At 42.9% G+C, this 22,212-nt stretch overlaps 1 protein-coding gene across 1 annotated transcript in view; it reads right to left on the minus strand.

The window, feature by feature from the left end:
- Positions 1 to 22,212, minus strand: part of ATP9B (ATPase, class II, type 9B) — a 194,110-nt gene that overhangs the window by 153,365 nt on the left and 18,533 nt on the right. Inside the window, exons 2-5 of the mRNA XM_006897229.1 lie at positions 20,952 to 21,125; positions 16,076 to 16,226; positions 13,431 to 13,544; positions 12,349 to 12,457 (exon numbers count right to left, since the gene is read on the minus strand). Coding sequence (XP_006897291.1) covers positions 12,349 to 12,457; positions 13,431 to 13,544; positions 16,076 to 16,226; positions 20,952 to 21,125 — 548 coding nt within the window. The remainder of the gene's footprint in view (positions 1 to 12,348; positions 12,458 to 13,430; positions 13,545 to 16,075; positions 16,227 to 20,951; positions 21,126 to 22,212) is intronic.

The raw sequence follows: 22,212 nt of genomic DNA on the forward strand, positions 1-22,212 counted from the left end.
TGCATCAGAGAGCTGGACAATGTCTAAGAATGACGAAAGAATCAATGCTTTTGAGTTGTGGTACTGAAGAAGAATCCTGAACATACTATGGACCACCAAGAAAACAAATATCTGTCTTGGAGAGGGTGAAACTAAGTTTCTTCTTGGAGGCTAGGATTTTGAAGCTCTATCTCACACACTTTGGGCACATGGCTAGGTGGGACCAATCCTTGGAGAAGGATATCATGCTTGGAAGGGTGGAGAGGAGGAAGACTCTGCTTCAGATGGATTGATACAGTGACTAGGGCAATGGGGGTTGGTATGTCGGAATCAGTAAGACTGGCTCAGGACAGGGCAAGCTTCAGAGCTCTTATACAGAGGGTCACTATGAGTGGCAGGCGACTCAACAGCACATAACAACATCTCCATCTACCATGCTGTTGCCTACTGGCCCAGTGGTGAGGATTTTGTTTCTTGATGCGGAGATGTAATCTGTATTGAAGGATGTAGTCCTTGACCTTATGCAGCAAGTCCTCCTCACTTTCAGAAAGCAAAGCTGTGTCATCAGCATAACACAGCTTGCTGATGTATCTTTTTCCAATCTTGATGCCATATTCTTCTTCATAAAGTCCAGCTTCTTGAATTATTTGCTCAGACTGAATAGGTATAAAGGAGAAAGGACACAGCCCTGATGCACACCTTTCCTGATTTTGAACCATACAGTGTTTCCTTGTTCTGTTCAGAAAACAGCTTCTTGGTCTAGGTATAGGTTTCATTTGAGCATAATTAAGTGTTCTGGAATTCCCATTCTTCTCAATAAAAGTTTGCTATGTTTGATACAGTCAAAAGCCTATTCATACTCAATAAAATGCAAATAGACTTCTTCTGGTATTCTCTGCTTTCAGGCAGAATTCATCTGACAGCAGCAGTGCCATGACCTATTCTACACTCAGCTTCAACTTCTGGTAGTCTATGTACTGAACTAGCTGGTTTTGGAAGATCTTCAGCAATATTTTGCTTGCATGTGAACCAATAATTTCTACATTCTGTTGGATCACTTTTCTTGGGAATGGGAATATGGATCTCTTCCAGTCAGTTTACCAAGTAGTTAGTTGTCTTTCAAATCTCCTAGCATAGACTGGTGAGCACACCTAGGGCAGCATCTGTTACCTGAAACATGTCAATTCATATCCCACTGACCGTTAGGACTTTATCTTTTGCCGATGATTTTAAAGTAGCTTGAACTCCTGTTATCATCAGCACTGGATCTTTATCATATGCTACTTCCTGAAATAGTTCTGAGCTGGCCAATTCTTTTTGGTACAGTGACTTTGTGTATTCTCTCCATCTTCTTTTCATGTTCCCTGGATCATTAAAGTTTTTCCCATAACATCTTTCAGTAGTGCAACTCAAGGCTTAAATTTGTATTTCAGTTCTTTCAGCTTGCCAAGTCAAGAGAGTTCTTCTCTTTTTATTCTCCAACTGCAGCTCTTTGCACATTACATCTTGTTTGTCTTCTCAAGATATTCTTTGAAATCTGTCCACCTTTTTTACTTCGATACCTCTTCCCTTTGCTTTGGCTTCATTTTGGTCTATTCTTCCTTGTGTGTTTTTGTAATGACCTTTTACTCTCTTCAGAAATGACATCTTTAATATCATTCCATAACTCATCTGGTCTTCGATCATCACGTTTCATGCTTTACATCTACTCTTGAGATGATTTTTAAGTTCAGATGGGATAGACCCAAGGTTGTATTTTGGTTCTTTTGAATTTCTTCAACTTGAATTTGCACATGAGTAATGTTGCACAGTCAGTATGTGGCAGGTGGCAGGTGGTGCTGGAGGTTCTGCTGGTAGAGTGTTGATGGTCTGTTCCACAGTAGCATCTGGCCTGGTTTTAACAGCTGATACTGAGCTGCTCTAATGATTCTTTCCACAGATGTAATCTATCTGATGATTCCTGCGCAGTCCATAATGTGGAGTTCATCTGTATAGGTGCCATCTGTGTTTCTTAAAGAAAGTATTCACAATAAAGAAATTGTTGAACATCTAAAATTCAAATATCAATCTCCAGCCTCATTTCTGACCCCCAAGTCCCTAATTTCCAACTATAATTTCTTGTTTCCAACCTTTGCATCCTAGTGATCAATTATTATTAATGCATCTTAACTGTATGCTTGGGCAGTTTCAAACTGCCAAAGTTGGTAGAATTCCTCAATTTTCTCATCTTTAGCTTTAGTGGTTGTGTGCATATTTGAGTAACAGGGGTATTAAGGTCTTCCTGGTATGTGTTTGGATAGTATCCGATCACTCAGAAGCACTTTACTTCAGGACAGACCTTGCAAAGGTCTTTTCAACAATGAAGCATCATCATTCTTCCTCCGTTTTCTATTCCCAGTGTAGTAAATCATATGACTGTCCAATTCAAAGTGACCAATTCTATGGACTCATGCAAAAAAGGTATAAAGAATTAACGTAGAGATTGGTCAGTCTGCCATTCTGCTAGGCTTAAGACAAACCACCACCACAGTGAGAAAGAATCTCACTGCCCTCAGGAGAACTGAGGCTCCCAGGCTGACACTCACACACCCAGAGACACCATGACACATGGCAGCAGAAGCAGCAGCAGGAACAGAAAGCCAGCAGACAGCTGGGGCTTCTGTCCAAGGAGCGAGTTCTAGGTGCCCTTGGGCAGGCTTGCTCAGGGAACTAGGACTGCTGGCCAATGGAGCTGGAGTCTAGGGTCTTTGGGCTACTTACTTAGAATAGTAAAGCTTACTCAAGCAGGTCAGGTATCAGGTACCACGGGAGATGCAGCGTTGGCCAAGGAGCTGTCCCCTGAGTCGTCTCTGATTCTGAACTGTAGCTTGCTACCTGCCTACAAAGACCCACAATGCTGAGTATGGTCTGTGGGTTCTGTATGACCACTGTACCAGTATGAAACCAGGATCTGAGTACAGAGTGCTGTGGATGGGATAGCAGGTGTCAGGATTACTACAAAGGGCTGGAAGACACATGTCTGACCTTAATGTAGAGCTGCTGCTGCTAAGCGCACTTCCCTCTTCCCTCAGGTCAGAGGTCAGGTGATGCCCTCGCCACCAGCCACTTGATGCCATCCTCGAAAGGTGTAAAAGCCAATGAGATTTCTTTGTCTTCAGAATTTCCCCAAGGCCATGCTGACCCCAATGCACTCAGCTTCTGTCCCGCCCTGACCCTGGAGAATGTTCTAGGTGGCCTCAGTCTCACAGTAACACCTCCTGAACTCAAGTGTGCAGCCCCTGCCCCAGGGTACAGCACTAATCACCCAGGCACTCCAACTGACTTCCTTGAAAAGCTTTCTACTGTAATGCCTGGATGATATACAGACTACTCACATAGCTTTGTATGTCACACAAGTTCTTCACAACTGATCCCAGATTGACTTAAGTCTCTGTTTAGTGTCCATATCCCTAGCTTCACCAAGTGAGTGCATCCCCAGCAGTGTGGGGCACTGCCTCACCCCAGGTTAATATTCAGCTCTATGCTTGCCTGAAGGGGAGCTCTGGGAGTGCAGGCTGTAGGGAGGTGCCCTGCAAACCCAGAGGTGGCATCTTTCTGATAGTCTGAATACATCAACTCCTCTGATGAAGAAGGGTGGGCAATCTGCTCTCCAAAAACCTGCTGGAGGGTTAATGATGAGTCAGTCACAGGCAATGAGGTGAGATCCCTGCATGTACCCCTCTGTTGACACCTCATCTTCACCAGGTGAGCTCCTCCCCCTGCAGCCACAGGTGTGCTGCCTACTTGTGGGGCTCCCTGTACTCACTGCTGCTTCTCCTAAACCCACTCCCCCACAAACCTCACGACTAAGAATCACTTACATACTGACAGCATTCACACTCATATCTACATATATATTCAGACTTCACAGTGTTCCAGCACATGAAAAACCGACAGGGGCTCAGAGCATAATGGACAGGGCCTGGTATGTTCTTCACAGATGCTGTTGGGACAGAGCCTTGTGCGCCTGGCTGTGGACACTGCACTAGGTCACTTCCAAATCAAGCACTCTGAGTAACACCCATGAGAATGATCTGGGAGGTCTGGGGTCCCAACATGCTGTGGTGCATCCTGGAGGACCAGGGTTGTATGCTGTGCTCAGGCTATGGGAATGAGGGTCTATGGAAGCCAAGTCCTAAATCCAGTCAGAGCTGTGGGGCAGGGGCCCCCATGAAGCTGACGGCATCAGCAGTTACCATTTCTCCAGCATGGGAACTTGTTCGTCAGGACATGCTGGGATAATCTGTCAACACGGACAATCCTCACCCTCACTGAACCCAGCTTCCAGTGAGGGTGGGAAAGCAGACCCACAGGCAATGTAGATTTACAGACCAGGAAAGAAAATACAAGATAAGGAAGAAAGAGATGTTCAAGTCTGGGCGAGGTCATGCTAAAGCACCACTCAGAGTGCCAAATTCCTGCTCTTAGCATTTGTTAGCAATCATCAAAGCAATTTTTCAAACATTCTGCAGCAATAACAAAAAGAATTTAGGGCATGAAAACATGATCAATTTTTTTTTCTCTATCAGAAAAAGAATTAAATACCCTTAGAATGAATATGGAAATAATGAAATATTACATCCTGGTAACAAACATTTAAAGATAAAGCACTGACTGTTATTCACTGGATAAATTATATTAGCCAATCATTTTCCCTCTAAAATTCTCTCACTAGCTAAAATAGTCTCTGCCATCTGTGTAATTAGCAATTACAAGTCCAAAAGCTGTCAGAAGTGGCTATGCACACAGACTTTATTGTCCACCAATGCACACATCTCCTGCCTGAAGCAATATGTGGAACCAAACACTGAAATAAGTATCAATAGTAATTCACGCCACTCACAAGAAAGATTTTCTAGAAAATGACAATGGTCTAAAAATATCTAATAAGCATCTCAAATATTTTCATCAATTAGCAAGGATGGAAGCACACATGGGGTCTCCAAAGATGGTGTGCCCTGTGAAACCCCAATGAAAACTTCCCTGCTCTCTGCTTTCTGGAGGTAGATACAGACACTGTCAACATGAGTATTTCAGGGTTACCAGACTGTGAATCAGAAGAGATGTAAGCCCTGGTCCCATCTGTTGTTGTTGCTATGTGCCATTGAGTCATTTGTGACTCATAGCGACCCTATGTACAAGAGCCCTAAACGCTGTTCTATCCTGTGCCAACCTCGCTGTCTCAAACACATTCATTCCCACCACTCCACTCACAGAATCGATCCATCTCATCGAGGGTCTTCCTCTTCCTCTCCTGTGCCGTCCCTCCACTCTCCCAAACATGATGTCCCTCTCCAAGGACCAGTCCCTCCTTGCAACATGCCCAAAATATGTCAGACGAAGCTTCAGAATCCTTGACTCCAGAGAACATTCAGGCTTCACCCTCTCCAGGACAAGCCTGTTTGTTCTCCTAGCATTCCATGGTATATTCAACACTCTTCTCCAGCACTGCAACTCAAAAGCATCAATTCTCTTTCTATCATCCCTATTCACTGTCCAACAATCCGATGCATAGCACGTAATTACAAAGACTATAACCTGGATCAGGCACACCTTAGTCTCCAGCCTGACGTCGCTGCACTTCAGTACTCTGGAGAGGTCCCTCACAGCTGACTTTGCCGATGCAATTCATCTCCTGATTTCCTGGCTGCTGTTACCAAGAGTGTTGACTGTGGAGCCAAGTAAACGAAAACTGTTAACTATCTCAATCTCTTCACCATCCATACTGATGCTGCCAATTGTCCCATCTATAAAATCTAAATGCACCCTGAGCTCTGTGTATCTGTGACGGACAGGAGGAGCCTGCTAACAGCTCTACATTGTCCCTGGTCTCTATTTCCTTGTAAACTGCCAGTCATCTCCTGAAAGGGGCTAGACTCGCCTCTCTGTCTCCTAGGAAGTAATTAGACTCTGGGACTTGGCTTCCTGCAGTATAACCTCTGGTGGGAAAATTCTGCTAGACATGAGTGACTGATCAAAGCCCTGCAGTGAGAGGTAGGCCTGCCACACATGGAATTCCTTCCCACAGAATCCATCGACTCACAAAACCCATCTTACTTCATCACTTCCCTTGTTGTCATGTGCCATCGAACTGCTTGCGACTCATAGCAACCCTATGTACAAGAGCTCTATACGTTCTTCTATCCTGTGCCAACCTAGCCATCTCAAATGCACTTATTCCCACCTCTCCAGTCACAGAATCAATCCATCTCATCAAAGGTCTTCCACTTCTTCACTGCCCCAGGCACTCTACCAAACATGAAAACATGATGTCCCTCTCCAAGGACCAGTCCCTCCTTGCAACATGCCCAAAATATGTCAGACGAAGCTTCAGAATCCTTGACTCCAGGGAATTCTGGCTTCACCCTCTCCAGGACGAACCTTTTTGTTCTCCTACCAGTTCATAGTATATTCAACACTCTTCTCCAGCACCACAGCTCAAAGGCATCAATTCTCTATCATCCCTAGTCACTGTCCAACTCTCTGATGCTTGGCACGTAATTGCGAAGACTATAGGCTGATCAGGCGCACCTTCGTCTCCAGTCTGACATCGTTGCTCTTCAGTACTCTTAAGAGGTCCCTCACAGCCGACTTTCCCAATGCAATTCGTCTCTTGATTTCCTGGCTGCTGTTACCAAGAGTGTTGACTGTGGACCCAAGTAAACTAAAACTGTTAACTATCTCAATCTCTTCACCATCCATACAGATGCTGCCAATTGGCCCAGTGGTGAGAATCTTTGTTTTCTAGATGTTGAGCTTCAGTCCATATAGGAGGCTGTAGTCCTTGATCTTCTGCAGCAAGCGCTTCAGGTCCTCCTCAGTTTCAGCAAGCAGGGTTGTGTCATCCGCATAACGCAGGTTGTTGATGATTCTTCCACCAATCCTGATGCCACATTCCTCTTCGTATAGCCCAGCGTCTCGGATGATCTGTTCTGCATACAGATTGAAAAGGTATGGAGACAAAATACATCCCTGACGGATCCCCTTCTTGATTTTGAACCATGTAGTGTTTCCTTGCTCTGTTCTGACAACTGCCTCCTGGTCCAAGTCAGGCTTTAAGACGGGGGGATACTATACAAAGGCAGTGGAGATGGGTTCAAAAAGAGTGCAATTCAAATTTTGAAGTAGTTATTATGAATCCAGAGAGAGTAAACCACCCTACAGAACTACAAACTTCATTGAAAACTAAGCTTTTCATGTGAAAAAGCAGACTAAGAATTTAATCTAGGTTTACCTAACACAATCTCTGTGAGCAAAAGGGTCTCTGTGCACCCTGTACTGCGACTCTATGACCACTGTGCATGCTGTACTAGAACATAACTGTTGTGACCACCATGGGACTTGTACCACAGTACGCCCACCATTACCACTGTGCACAATGAACTGTAACACAATCACCATGACTACCCCCCAGTGACTGTGATCACCAAGGCCACTGTGCACACTGTACCACCACCCAGTGACTGTGACCACAACAGCCACCATGCACTACCACCACCCAGCGACTGTGACCACCACACCCATTGTGCATGCTGTACCACGCCCCGGCGACTGTGACCACCATGGCCACTGTGCACTCTGTACCACCCCCCAATGACTGTGACCACTGTGCAGACTATATCACCACCCAGTCAACCGTGACCACCGCGCATACCATATCACCACACAGCACATGACTGCCTCTGCTTTGTCACCACAAGGTGTACTGCAACACAACCACCATGCACACTGCATGATCACTGGGACCAGCATATGGCAGGTGCTGCGAAAGTACTGTTGGAAGGGAAATCTGGACAAAGGAAGGTGCACAGCTTCCACACCTCCTTCACAACCCACTCCCTCCTCATGAGTGCTTTTCCTCCAGGGCTTTGCCTCTCCTCCATGGGAAACACAGGCAGCCATATGCAAGACGAAAGGCAAAGAAGCAGCCTCAACAAAAACACATCATCCCCAAGCTCATAAAAGAGTAAGTCTCCAGTACACTGTTGATGTCACTCAAGGATGCCAGGGAAAGAAAGGAAGAAAACAGAACAGAAAGCAATGGGGAGCATCCATTCACAAGACCTACACACAGCAGACCACCAGACAGAAAGAATCCAGGCACCGTCATCACTGCTGTTCTGAGAGGAAGGTGTGAGGGATGCACAGGTGAAGAAAACATCCGCTGCGGTACTCCACAGAAAAGTGTTTAAATGGTACTTGACAGTAAGCTGGACCATATGAGACTTCAAGATTGCCTACCTTTCTCCTGTGGAGTAACTGGTGGATTTGAACCACATGCTATTGCATTGGCAGCACAGTGTCTTACCACTGGCCCACCGGGGCTTCCTATGGTCTCTTTGACACATTATCTTGAGACTTTGAAAAAGAACAGAGACAATCACACAGGCTGATTTAATAAGTACTTAGAACTCCATACTCTCAACACAAGGTTTGGAATCTCTCCCTTGCATTTTGTGGTTTGGTTTAAGAGTTTTGTCTGTGCTTCTGTTGAAGTACACCATTTCCTTATGATTAAACAGAGAAGACCTGGTGTACCTCTAGCTGGACCAGAGACCTTTGATCACACTTCTGGGAGTCATGTGGCCCACATGGTAAACCTGGGCACTCATAGCTGAAAAGATCCTATTTGCAGATAAGTGCTTATCTGTCAAGTAGCCAAATGAACCCAACCATTGTTTAGAACTTTTTTCTTCTTTTTAAAATTTATTATTAATTTCAATGAAAATTTACAGAGACTTTGGATATCCATTCATTCATTGTTGCACTTTTCTCCCCTCCAAACCCTCTCGCCTACTACACTACCCTCTTGGAAAAGTAAAAGAAAAATTCTTTCATTGTTTTACAATCCTTCCCTCAGGTCCACTCCACTATACAGCCTTCACTCTAGACTCCTGCCATGACAAAAAATACCTAATAAAATATCCGTCTTAAAACAGTTTTCTCCCACATCTGCTTCAATGCAGTATACACAATTTATCCAGTTTTTCTGTCTTACCCCAACCCTGATATCAGTCCATTTTACTGCAGTGGTATCATATAGTATTTGTCCTTTTGCGACTGAGATATTTCACTCAGCATAATGTCCTCCAGGCTCACCCATTTTGAATAATATCGCATGAGTCCCTTGTTTTTCAATGCAGCGTAGTATTCCATTGTGTGAATATACCACAGCTTCTCTATCCATTCATTTGTTGATGGGCACCTGGGTTGTTTCCAACCCCATGCTATTGTGAACAAAGCCACGGTAAACATGGGTGTGCACACATCTGCATGGATGTCAGTTATGGTCTCTTTGGGATATATTCCCAGTAGTGGAATTGCTGGGTCAAATGGTATCTCTATTTGCTACTTTTGGAGATACCATACCGCCTTCCACAGTGGTTGTACCATTTTACACTCCCACCAACAGTGAATAAGGGTTCCAGTTTCTCCACAATCTCGCCAGCATTTGTTGTTTGCTGTTCTGTTATATTTTGCTATTCTGACTGGGGTGAGATGGGATCTCATAGTTGTTGCTCTAGAAGTTTATTGTTTTGTTCTGTGGTTTCTTGGGGATTTTCTAAATATAGGGCTATGTCATCAGAGTGGACATACTTTCACTCCTTTAGTTTTTTATTATCTAATCCTCTGCCTATAATTTCAAATACAATTTTGAAAAGCATTGGTGAGAGCACACGCCTGTGCCTTCTCTCTTATCTTGAAAGGGAATCTTCAGTCTGTCACCGTTGCACGTGATGACACTGCTATTGGTGACCAAAGTCTTGACTCCCACCATGGTGACCCCAGGCCTAAAAGAACACAACGCGGCCCAGTCCTGCACCAGCCTCCTGCACACGGGCACTCTCCTGCCCACTGTTGCGGCTATCACGTCAGTACATGTCAGTACACACCTTGTTTCTGCTGACCCCCCAGATACCAAACGCGATCTCATTTACCAGCAATACATCTTTCCTGAAGCTGTGTCCAGAGTAATGAAGCTGAAGTCTGACTGGCCCTGATTGCTTCTAAGGGGCATTCTGGTTGTATTTCTTGCAAATTTCGTTTGTTCTTCTGGCAGTCTATGGTATTGTCAATACTCTTTGTTATCACTACAGTCTGAATGAGTCAATTATTTTTCTTTCTTTGGCATTGTCCAGCTTTGACACATATGATTAAAAAATGAAAAGACCACGACTTGAGTTGGGTGCACCTTGTCATCAAACTGACATTTGCATTTGAAAAGAAAAAGAAAATTTTAAAGAGGTCTTTAGAAAGAGATGAACCCAATACAATTTGCCATTTGCTTGTGTGGCTGCTGTTCCCACAGGTACTGACTATTGCTCCCAGAAGAAGAAAACCATGGCCTTCAGCGTTGGCTCTGTTGACCACGGTGCTGTCTACTGATCTGGCTGTAGAGATTCTTTCTTCACTTTCAGCACGATCCACACTGAGGGCTGCAGTCTAACCTTTATCAGCAACCACATTCCATTGTCTTCTTCTTGCAGTAATGCCCCTTCTCAGAGGGAGGAAATTCTCTGTTCCTATTCGCTCAAACTGTGTTAGATTGTGTCAGATACTTTTTCTGCACTAGCAAAGTTGATCATGTACTTTATTCCTTCATATTTTTTTTTAATCTGGTACATTGCATAATGCATTTTATTATGTTGTACCACTGGTGTATTCCTGGGGTAAATCCCACTGGGCCTCGAGCATAACCCTTCTAACATGCGGGTGGATTTGTGGACGAGGACTGTACAGTGAGGATTCTCATGCCACTCCCCCTTGGAGACCGTATGGTTTCTCAGATGTGGGTTTGTGGGTTTTTTTTGGCTCTAGATCAGGATGATAATGGTTTCACAGACTAAGCTGGGATGTATTTCCTTCTTATCTGTATTTTCCTTGGAAGAGTCTGAGAAGGAATGTTGAAAACTCTGGTTTCCATGTTTTGAAGAGTCAGATTATGAAGCCATCTAGTCCTGCATGTTTCCTTCTTGGTACTGAATGGTCATACTAAAAGTACAGATCTGTGTGTCTGATCAAAGTAGGGGCGTTAGGCCATTACTACTGTCACTATCCCCTCTGCCCTTTCTTTCCCCTCCCAGGACCCTCACTGTACAAATGGTGACTTGCTCAATGGTGCTCAGAGGTCCTTCTGGCCTCTTTCCTTTTTTCCTGTTCCTCAAAGTTGGCAATTCAATTAAGCTCTCCTCTGTCCCACTGTTTGTTTCTTCTGTCTACTCAAAAGTACCATGAAAATCCTCTCGTAAGCTATTAATTTCATTTACATACTGTCCAGCTGTAGATTTCTGTTTGTTTTCTGTCTAGCCCCAATGCTAAAATTAAAACCTTTAAAAACAAAGGAAGAAAAAGAAAAAAAAAGGCTAGGAAAAGCACTAAATTCTCTACAGAGAAGTATGTTATATCTAATGTATCTGGGTATTGTGATAATTCTTTGCCAGAATTAGATCTTCTTTTCCATAATTTACTTTCCACTCACCATGTCACTACTCAAACATCAAAGCTTTTGAAAAAGAAAATTTTCCATTCAATGGAGACAAAACAGCCTTTTCAACAAATGATACTGGGATAACTAGATATCTCTACACAAACAAAGCAGGTGGACCCCTACCTCACACCCCTCACAGTATGTGGGGGTGAAAATAGGGTCACTGTGTACCCAACTCAGTGGCACCTAACAATAAAAACAAAACAAAAATTTAGACCCTGAAAAATTTAGACCTTAGAAAAACTCAAAGAAGTAAATCTTTGTAAATTTGAGTTAACTGGTGGCTTCTTAGTGTTCACAGCCATCAAAACAAAAACAACTATGAGCCAACCCTCCCCAGGTTTCTAAGGCTATAAATTGCCCAAGACGACAATGAATGTTCACTTTTCTTCCTCAGCCACTGGTGGATTCAAACCGCCAGAGGTTCAACTTCTTACAAACCCAACAAGAGTTAAAGAGATTCATGCAACCCAAGGGTCAAAGCCTTTTCAGTGCACTGCAGTTGAGACCCTGGCAAAATTATGCACATCTGAGAAAAACATCTGCACACCAGAGGGGTTCCACAATTATACAAGTGCATGTGTATCACAGTGTGGACCAGACCACTTTACACTATGTATGTTCACATGCACACGTCTGTTGGTGCACATATGTGTACACACCTGTACATTACCTGGGTCATGAATAAAATTGCACCCTGAAACTGAATATATGATCTAAGAGAAGGAAGCTCATGCCATAACCATTTCCTAATACTATCTTCAGTAACTGAATCAAGACCTGCCTTTTATTTGTTACTTCTAAAGACAAATGTGAAACAAGCTGAAAAGTCTCTTGCCAACCTCTCACAGTTAGCTTGCTGTACAGCTGTGAATTCATTTCCTTATCTCGTTGGAAACGTCGAAATTCATCAATTGCTTCCCGTGTAATAGTAACAGCCAGGACAAACCCCTATGAGAAAAGCAAGTAACACGTTTGAGAAAAAGGATTTTTAAAAGGCAAAATGTCATTTAAAATGCAAAAATTAACAATGAAATATCACAAAAGAATACAGAGTAAAACATTTACAACTCTCTGTATACACACAAAAACTTTCTAAAGTCACAAAAAGCACTTTTAAGTCAAGCTAAATAAATATCCTGACTCCCCAGTACCTAACAACAGTGCAAAGAAAACAAAATTAACAATCTTCAATGAAGTCAAGATTTCTATTTAGAACACTGAAATTTTTAAATATCAAATTAGTATTAATATAAAAATTTTATCTTTGAAATTTGCCCTTAAATTTGATAGAATTCTTTCCTTGGCTTCCATTCAATCATTCATATTTTGTTTTGCAATATTAATTGCAGTGTTTGGTGGCACTCTCCAATTAAAACAAACTTGGAAGCAGGAGTGGTATTTACTTCCGTAATAGCTTGCCTCCAGAAACTCTATGAACTTGGAGAACCGATGTAAGTTATACAAGTGTCTTTCATTCATAGGATCGCTATGAGTTGTCTAGAACTTGATGACACTTAGCAAAAACAACAACAGTATTAATTACAGTTGATGAATATCTTTTATCGTGTTACAATAGACCCTCACTGTACCTTGTCTACTAGTCCTTCCCCATCCACACATCCACCACCTGCATCCACTCATAAGGAGAGGCTGAAGCTGGGCTGGGGAGACCACGCTGCCCAGGACAGGTGCAAGTGGGCTTTCTCCACAATCCCACTTCTCTCACCGAGATGCTGGACTACTGCACCTCCTTGAGGGCACCAAGGCTTTCAGCAAAACCTCCCAACAAAAGTTTTATGACAAACTGCAATAGCATCATATTCCAAAATTCCTGTCAATTTATCCTTCAGCCATCTCAACTCTTCAAATTATACTCCAAAATATTTCCCAATTAGCTTAAGCCAAAGTCTGTTTCTTTTACCAGAGGGGCCCAGTAGGTGTAGAGGTATCCTATCTTCAAGGCTGGCAAAAACTGGGAGCAGGACACAACCAGGAAATAGAGGTTCAAGAAAAATTTGAATTGTTCAAATAAAACCTAAAAAGGAAAAGTGAAAATTAACGCCATCTTCCCAGGGAAAAGCTTTTCCCATTTCAATTACATACATAGCATCAGCACAAAGTTTAGCCTCATCTCCATGAGGAAGAAGCCCCTTGATTCACAGGGATTAATTTACTCACTGACACTGGTTTTCCCACATTGGGTCCCACATGGAGCACATCCCAAAGGCGGTCCCTCAGCAGTCCCTCACACACACATATAAGGAAGGAAATACACTGGGGAAAGGATAATTAAAACTATGCTAAAATTGCCACTCTAAAGGTCAGCTTTGCATTTTCTTTTTAAATTTCCCAGTTTTCCACCCACTGTATCCATCTATCAACTGACAAAAGTTTATGCTGAAATGTCTTACTAACTTTACTTTATGAAATGCTAGGAAATAGTAAATACACTGTGACACCCACACTTCTGGGATAGGGGTGATATGAGGAGCTGCCCAGGTAGACTTCACAAAAGGGGCCTCAGGAGCCAATGTGCCAAACAGGATCCAGACACTGGGCCCTTGAGTAGGAGCTGGGACCCAGCACACAATCAAGACGAGCTCACCACCCTCTAAAATGTCTCAGATGGCGAGACTGAATCATCTCAATGACCTATGGACAATCCAGAAAAAGTCACACCACATGCCACAACCACATCAAATAGGAACCCCTACAATGTGCAGATCAATGCCTCTCTCAGTGCCATCACCTCTGAGGCACCAGGAGGCGTGGAGACGGAGAGGCTATGTGGACAGCAGAGAAGGGCGTTCAGTCCCACCTCGTTCGTCTGGAAGCACCGTCTCAGTATAAGGAAGTCATGTTTATCATCCCACAGCTCAAAAGTCACTTACCTTGGCAACACATTTTTAATCATAATCATGTCTGACTGCTGTCTAAAAATGTTTTCAATTATTTCATAAATTAATCTCAGCAGGAGAGAAGGCTCTCTTTTCCCTCACTGATTTCTTTAAAATCTCAGTTAGTATAAATTATATCTATTAGCAATTCAGAAATTGCCATTTGTGCTAAAAATGGAATAGAACTCCTACTGGGCAATTACTAAATGTTTCTAAAATACTACATCTTGGATGAAAAGACTAATTTAACAGACAATCTAAGAAAAAAACCTCATGTGCACAGTAACACAGTTTTATGTAGGATCAACAGGTATCTCAGCACAGCTGATCTTGTGCACAGATTCAGCAGATTGGAGAAGAGCTAGACTTCTACCTTTAAATCACTCTAATCCACACTTGTGCTGCTCATGTAAGGAACTCTGTGACCTTTGGGAAAGTGCACAATGCTGACCCAATCTGTAAGTCTTTAATAATTTAATCTTAAAGAGAAAACAGCAGCTTCATTCAATAAAAAGGCAAACGTTTTATCTAATGGACAGTTGAAGTTTCATTGTCCCGAGCAAAGATCAGTTTTTTAATTAGGAAAGCATTAGTTTTGTATGTTTTAATAAAGAAGCATATTAGACACCATATGTTTGCCAACTCCTGGACAGACGGAAAAAGCAACACCCAATAGTCAGCAGGATTATTTAAAATAAAATAAGAAAGATAAAGCAGTCCTTATTCCCAGTAATCAAGGAAAATTCTTGCAAAACAGAATTAACAGTATCTGGAGAGTTAAGATCTCTTACAGAAAAATGTCATCAGTGCCAGTTTCTTTACCTTTTGAGAAATAAATAAATCTACCCATTAAAATAGGGTTGATGCATAAAAATCATTCAAGTACTCTAAACACAAACTCAGTTTGATATTAGCAACAAAAACAGTGATGAACTATTTAAGCATCTTTATTTAAAAAGTTAGCATAATTAAAGATGAGTGAAAACAAGATGGTCTTGTCTGAAATGTCAATTCAAAGATGTCTCTAAATGCACATACAGAGAGCTCTAGTGGCTCGGGGTGGGGAAGGAGAAATTTGCCAAGGCACAGGTACAACTCTCAAATGCGTCCGCTGCTCCACAGGAGAAAGGTGGACAGTCTCCTCCTGTGTGGTTTACAGACTCTGAGACCCACTAAGGGGCACCGAGGAGTCGCTGCAGACTCAACAGTGTACAACAACAGAAATGTATAGAGTATAGATATTTTCTTCTATTAGTTTTGTGTTTAAAATAGTTTTCCTCTCATAATGTGTTCTCTTGACCAAATTTAAACATTTTATTTTCACTCTTCTCTCAGTCAGAAAATATTTATGGCTTATTTTCTAATAATGCGCTACTTGGCATCATTTCATTATTTCTACAATTATACAAATATGATGTCTTACCAAGAACTAAAGACAATAATCTAATTGTACTTTTGAGTAAACTCTATGGTGCAAGCATTAAAAACACTGTAGTTAGTTTACAATTGTTTGGCATACAGTGGTTCAAAGGAAAAGAATGTAACTGAGATAGGGCACAATTAACAAGGAAAAATGTTTGAACAAGAAGGATTACAGAAAGATCTCAATAAGCTGCTTCAGAACACGAAGGACGTGAATTCATTTCAAGAAACGAGGATTCCTCCTTACCCCAGGAATGAAGGTAAACAGGTTGTATTTCTGGTTTTTTATGGTGTTTCTGGGATGTTTCTCCTCGCATTTCTCTGGACACCCGAGCCAGACGGTGCGAGCCTTCAGCTGCTTCTTTCTCTGGCACACATGGATCAGCCAATCACAGCAACTACATGGGGCAAAGGAGACAGCGCGGACATGACTTCCAGGTCTGGAAAGCTGCGAGCAAACGCCGGAGGAGGTCCAATGCTGACCTGCAGGGCTCCTCTACAATCGGCCAGTAACACAAAGCCAGAGAAGCAGGCCTGTGTGCTGTGCTTGTCCAGGAGCTCCTAGAACCTCAGCAAAGCATCTTCCCTGCTCGATGTGCTCACTGCAAAAGGCAACTCCTGGTACTTGGAGTACAGGGCTCGGAGTGTCAGAAAAAGCACAGCTAAGGGTCCCTGGCAATTCTCAATACACCACACAGTGTTTCAGTGGCAAAAGTCTTCGGATATTAACTAATCCAGCACAGGCTTCCTCATCTGTGAGGTAATCATTTTACCACTCTTGAAATAGAGAACTTTTCCAGCACTGTTAAGCAATATAAGGTACTCTAAGAAGAACCATTCAATCCAGCATTTAGAAATGCTGGGAATGTTTAAAATTTAGAAATGAGGTAATATTTACTGTGATATTCTAGGAATATACTCAATCCGCACATACAACTTCTAGAGCTGCACAGAGACTGCCCCTGAATGATACAAGACAGAAAACACCACTGGAAAGAAGATAAGGCTCTGCCAGCAATAGTGAAGGGCACAATCCCCAAAGGAAAAGAAAATACTTGTAACCAAGCAAGTGCAAAACCATTATGAGGCTGTGAAGGGAGGCAGGTATGGCAGTGAGAGCCAAGTGATGAGAGCAAATAATAAGGCAAACACTGAGATTCAAAAAAGAAGGAACAAGAGGCTAGGGCCCCAGAGAAGCCCCTAGGAAAATTTCTGCATCTCCATGCCAAGCCTTCCAGCACATAAAGAGGCCCCACTATCGGCCACTTCCAGAGTACTGTCTAGCAACATGGAAAACAGCTTACCTGGTGCCAGCTTCAGTGGAAACAAAATCCAGTGGCACCAAGAGGATTACTTCTTAAACTGTTTCAGAATAAGTACTAGACTTTCACAAATGTCTCCATAATGAAAGTGGTGGTGAGTACGGTTGAGTCAGAACCGACTCATAGCAGACCCTCCATTGGGTTTTCAGAGGCAGTAAATTGTATGGGAGAAGACGGTCCATCTTTTTCCCATTGAGCAGCTAGTGGATTCCAACTGTGTACCTTTGGAGAGAGTGAAACCAAGTTTCTCCTTGGAAACTCTGTCTCATATACTTAGGATGTGGCCAGGAGGGACCAATCCTTGGAGAAGGACATCATGCTTGGAAGGGTAGAGGGACTGTGCAAGAGAGGAAGACTCCAGATGAGATGGACTGATACAGTAACTAGGACAATGGGGGTAGGTGTATCAAAATCAGTAAGACTGGCTCAGGACAGGGCAGGCTTCAGAGCTGTTGTACATAGGGTTGGTAAGAGTCACAGGCAGCTTGATGGCACACAAAAATAACCACCTCCTTTCTTTCTGAATTAGTGGTTTCTGGGCCAGAGTTTGTCAACATTTGGGCATGCTGGAATGTTAAAATACTGGATGGCCACTCCTGGAGCACAAGAGTGAGTCTCTCCTGAGTCTCTGTGTCAGCGGGATGGAGGGATGTGGCCTCTGGAGCCTGGAAGAAGTCAGGAATGCTAGGGCATTTGTGGATTTCTTTTTACCCCAAGTGGGTGGCCGCAGAGGAGACCTGCTAGATGAATTAGGGGTCTCTGGCCCAGACTTGGCCAGCATTTGGGCATGGTGGAATGGTAAAATACTGTTTTTCATTGTTTTTGGTCAACCATTCTTCTAGGTCGTATAGCCCTGGTGTGTCCACTTGCCATATAGAGTTAAGTTGTGGTTGTTGTGAAGCTGAACACTGTGACACTGATGTGTCAAATGCATTAATGGTTGGTTATCCATGGTGGACAATGTTGGGTGGAGCTCCCCAATTACAAAAAGCTTGGAAGCAGGAGTGGCATCCACTTCTGTAAATAGCTTGCCTCCGGTAACCCTATGAACCTGGAGTAAGGATGAAAGTCACGCAAATGTCAAGGAGTTTCGTTCACAGCGTCGCTATGAGTCACCTACAACTCGACAGCACTTAACAACAACGACCACCTTTGGATTGGGAGTGTGATTCCTTACAACTAAGCCACAAGAGCTCCCTTAATTAAAATAAAGTATTATATACTAAGATTCACTCTTCTAAAATTTTTATAAGGCACAGTTAACAAACAATAGATGGAGAAAAGATTGAAATTGTCAATGATCTCATTTTACTTGGATTCACAATTAACATCCTTGGTATTAACAGTAAAAAAAAAAAATCAAAACACAGGTTGTACTTGGAAAATGTGCTGTCAGGGATCTCTCCAAAGAGTTAACGAGCAACTATATCAGCTTAAAGACTAAGGTGAACCTAATTCAAGCATTGGTCTTCTAAGTTATTTGCTATGCATCTGAAATTTGGAAAAATGAGTAAGGATGAAGAAGAATTATTGAGGTCTTTGAGCTGTAGTACTGGAGAAGTGTAAGGACTGTCAAAAGAACAAACAAGTCGGTCTTGGAGAAACAAGGTGGGCCCAGAGTACCAAAATACTTTGGGCATATTGTCAGGAAGGGCAAATCCTCAGAAAAGGATATCATGCTGGAAAGGTGGAGGGTCAGAGAAGTGAGAAAGAGCATCAGTGAGATGGACTGACACAGTGACTGTAACAATGGACTTGAAAACATTAGAGACAGTGAGGACGGTGCAGGATAGAGCAAGGTCAAGGTCTGTTATATGCCAGCTTGATGACACCTAACAACAATAGCTCCCAGATGATATTAAAAACTCTCAACGTTTAACACACAACCTAAGTAGAATGGGGCAAAAGGCATAACGAGTTATTCCACAAAAAGAATATACAAATAGTATTCATGATGTTCAAGCTCAGTAGACATTAGGCAAATGTAAATTAAGACAATGGTAGTTTAATTCCTTTAGCTTCTTCTTGAGAGAAAAATATTAATTTCTTATTGTGTGATTTAGAGCCTCTGAAAACCCACTGGAGGGTCAGCTATGATTTGGTTCTGATTCTAAAACAATGAGTTGAGATGAGTTTGATTAGAACAGCACAAAAAACTCCAAAACAAATCAAAACAAAAACAAACAAAAAAACCCCAAGCCAGTAACAGCAGTCAGGGGAGGAAGGACAGAGGAAATACTAGGGATCTTTTACACACTGCTGGTGTGATGGTGTTGTGTACTGAGGGTGTGTGGTGAACATAAAATGCCACAACCACTCAGGGGAATAATCTAGCAATTTCTATGAACATTGTACAAGTCATTTTCCTCCTGACCATGGACTCCAGAGAAATGAAACCTTCCCTCAGCACACTGCAATTGAGTGGGTGCTGGCTCACAGCAGCCCTACAGGTCAGAGGGGAATTGCCCCCCAGGGCTTTTAAGTCTGTAAATCAGGAAGTCAATCACCTCTTCTGTGGGAAAGCAGTGTTCATGAATGTTCTAGATTAAAGGAGAGACACAATCATGTCTCCGAGACACATCCACTACTGGAAGAAGAAACTACTAGAGAGGGCAAGAGATAGGATCCATCTACTCCAAAGGCGACCTAGCGGACTGAGCGATGCAAATGAATCAAATGGGACAGCTGTCCCAGGCCTACAGATGAAAACAGATGTTCAAGTGTGAAGCAGTCAAAGAGGTACAAAGTGAAAAACTGGAAGAGAATGAGGACGCAAATGTGGAAAACAGTGAGAACTTAGTGTATGTCAAGGGCACAGGAGCACTATTTCAGGGCACAGGGTACTACAACTTTTCTAGAGTTTGCAATCATTTCAAAACAAAAGTTTAAAAGTAGAAGAAAATAACATAACACCAAATGTTTAACTCTATAAAAAGAATAAAATGGATAGTCTCCTAGCAAGATTACTTTTTAAAAACAGAGCACTACTAGGAATGGAAAAGGAGTCACCACAGTTCCTCAGAAACTACAAAGGTCAAAGGAAGAGCTCCTGAATAACTTGATGTCAATATACATCTGACAATAGCTCCTTCAAAAGGCATACACATCAGGGAGACACATGGAAAATGATCTGTACATGTCCATTTTTAAAAATGACTATATGATTAAGCATATCCCTCAAAAGAATGCCCCAGGGACACTACAATATAAGCTATTAAACCTAAAAAAATGTTTCTTGGTTTGTGGGTGGTTTTTTGTACTATATAACAAGCCATAACCACTTACTATTTCTATCACAAGGCAGCAGTTTCTAAAGCACTCCCTAACTACAGATTCTCTTTTCATATAAAGTGTACAGTACACAGGGAGATGACAGCAGGTAGTCTTCCCATACAAAGCTAGTGGAGAAGAAAACCCAAGCTCTACTCAGCCCCATTTTCTTATCTGGTGGTCACTGACTGAAGGTTCCTCGGACATCTAGGGATGGCCCAGGAGCAAAGAAGATTTCACACACAGTGGGGTCCACACACCACTGTCTAAAGTCAATGTGCATTGTATGCAATGTCCATTATCCTCAACCATAAATGAACTTGTTGACAATGAGCGTTCTTGATTCCTTTCTGAATAAATTAGGAGAAAGCCTTATGTCCTTACTTACTCCAAGCCAAGCTGAATCGCATACACTGTTAATGTATTAGGAAACTGCATTCTGCTGGGCCCACAATTTCTCTTTTAGAAGACGATGCATGCAGGCAAACCCTGCCCTCACCGCACAGTGTGAGGGAGCCATGGACAACTAACCTGGTACAGAGGAATCTCCAGCCACCACAAACCAGCCACTCTAGTCCTCTTTTTCTTCGGGTTATTCGGGCTCGTGGTAATGTGTGGTAATCACTTTCTTCATTTTCAAATCCTTCTTCAGACATCATCAGTGGCATTTCATCCAAATGGGCCGATTCATCTTCCAGCTGATATCTGCAACAGAACAAGGACAGATGCAGGACATCACTGTTTACCCAGAACATTCTGCGCTCTAACCAACACCAGGCAAATGCTTCCTCTCCACTCAGCCTGAGGCCTGTCTAAGCAACCGTCAGGTGGGGAAGACCAGTGTACCCAGGGACAATGATGCTGACACCTGTGCCAGCCTCACTGGGAAGGAGAAAAGCAGCTGCGGCAAGCCATGACTCCAGGCTCGCTCACAACCACAGTGGGGTTGTTGGGTACAGGCAGCCAAGCAGTACCTGCATCTCCTGCTTGGCTGTCAGAATGAGGCTCAGCTCCACTCACCCTGCTTCTGGGGTTTACCCCTCACAGACTATTCAATGAAAGAACCCACCACCAGCACACCTGGCCATCCCTGACAACCCTCCTCTGGTTCCAGAGACTGGCAGTCAGTTCACACCTCCATTCCGCAGTCACAAATACAACTTCTATTTAAAAATCCACAAACCTACCTCTCTGAGAAGGAGCCCTGGTGAGACAACTGATAAGTGCTCAGTAGCTAACCAAAAGGTCAGCAGTTCAAAACCACCAGTCACTCTGAGAACAAAAGACTCTGTGTTCTAGCCCCAACAGAGGAATAGAGATTCCGGCCCAAGAACCTTATGATGATGTTTTGCTGTCCTGTTTGCTCACTAGGAATGAGAACAAGTCAGGATAGCAAGGGCAGCAATGCACTGGAAAAATCTGCTGTCAGAGGCCTTTCCAAAGTGCTAAAGAGCAAAGATGTCAGATTAAAGACTGAGGGACACTGGATCCAAACCAGTCTTTTCATTTACATCCTATGCATCTGAAAGGTGGGCAACAAATAAGGAAGACTAGAGAAGAATCGATGCCAGTGAACTGCAATGTTGGCAAAAAATGCTGAGGATTCCATGGACTGCCAAAAGAACAAATCTGTTTGTTTTGGAGCAAGTGCAGTCAAGGTGCTTCTTAATAGGTTGTTGTTATGTTGCTATGTGCCATCGAGTCACTTGCAACTCATAGTGACCCTATGTACAACAGCCCTAAACTCTGCTCTGCCCTGTGCCAACTGCACTGTCTCTGACACTCCCATCCC

This window comes from Elephantulus edwardii, unplaced genomic scaffold (assembly GCF_000299155.1).
Source record: "Elephantulus edwardii isolate Elephantulus edwardi_28Jun2011 unplaced genomic scaffold, EleEdw1.0 scaffold00207, whole genome shotgun sequence".
Classification (NCBI taxonomy): Eukaryota; Metazoa; Chordata; class Mammalia; order Macroscelidea; family Macroscelididae; genus Elephantulus; species Elephantulus edwardii.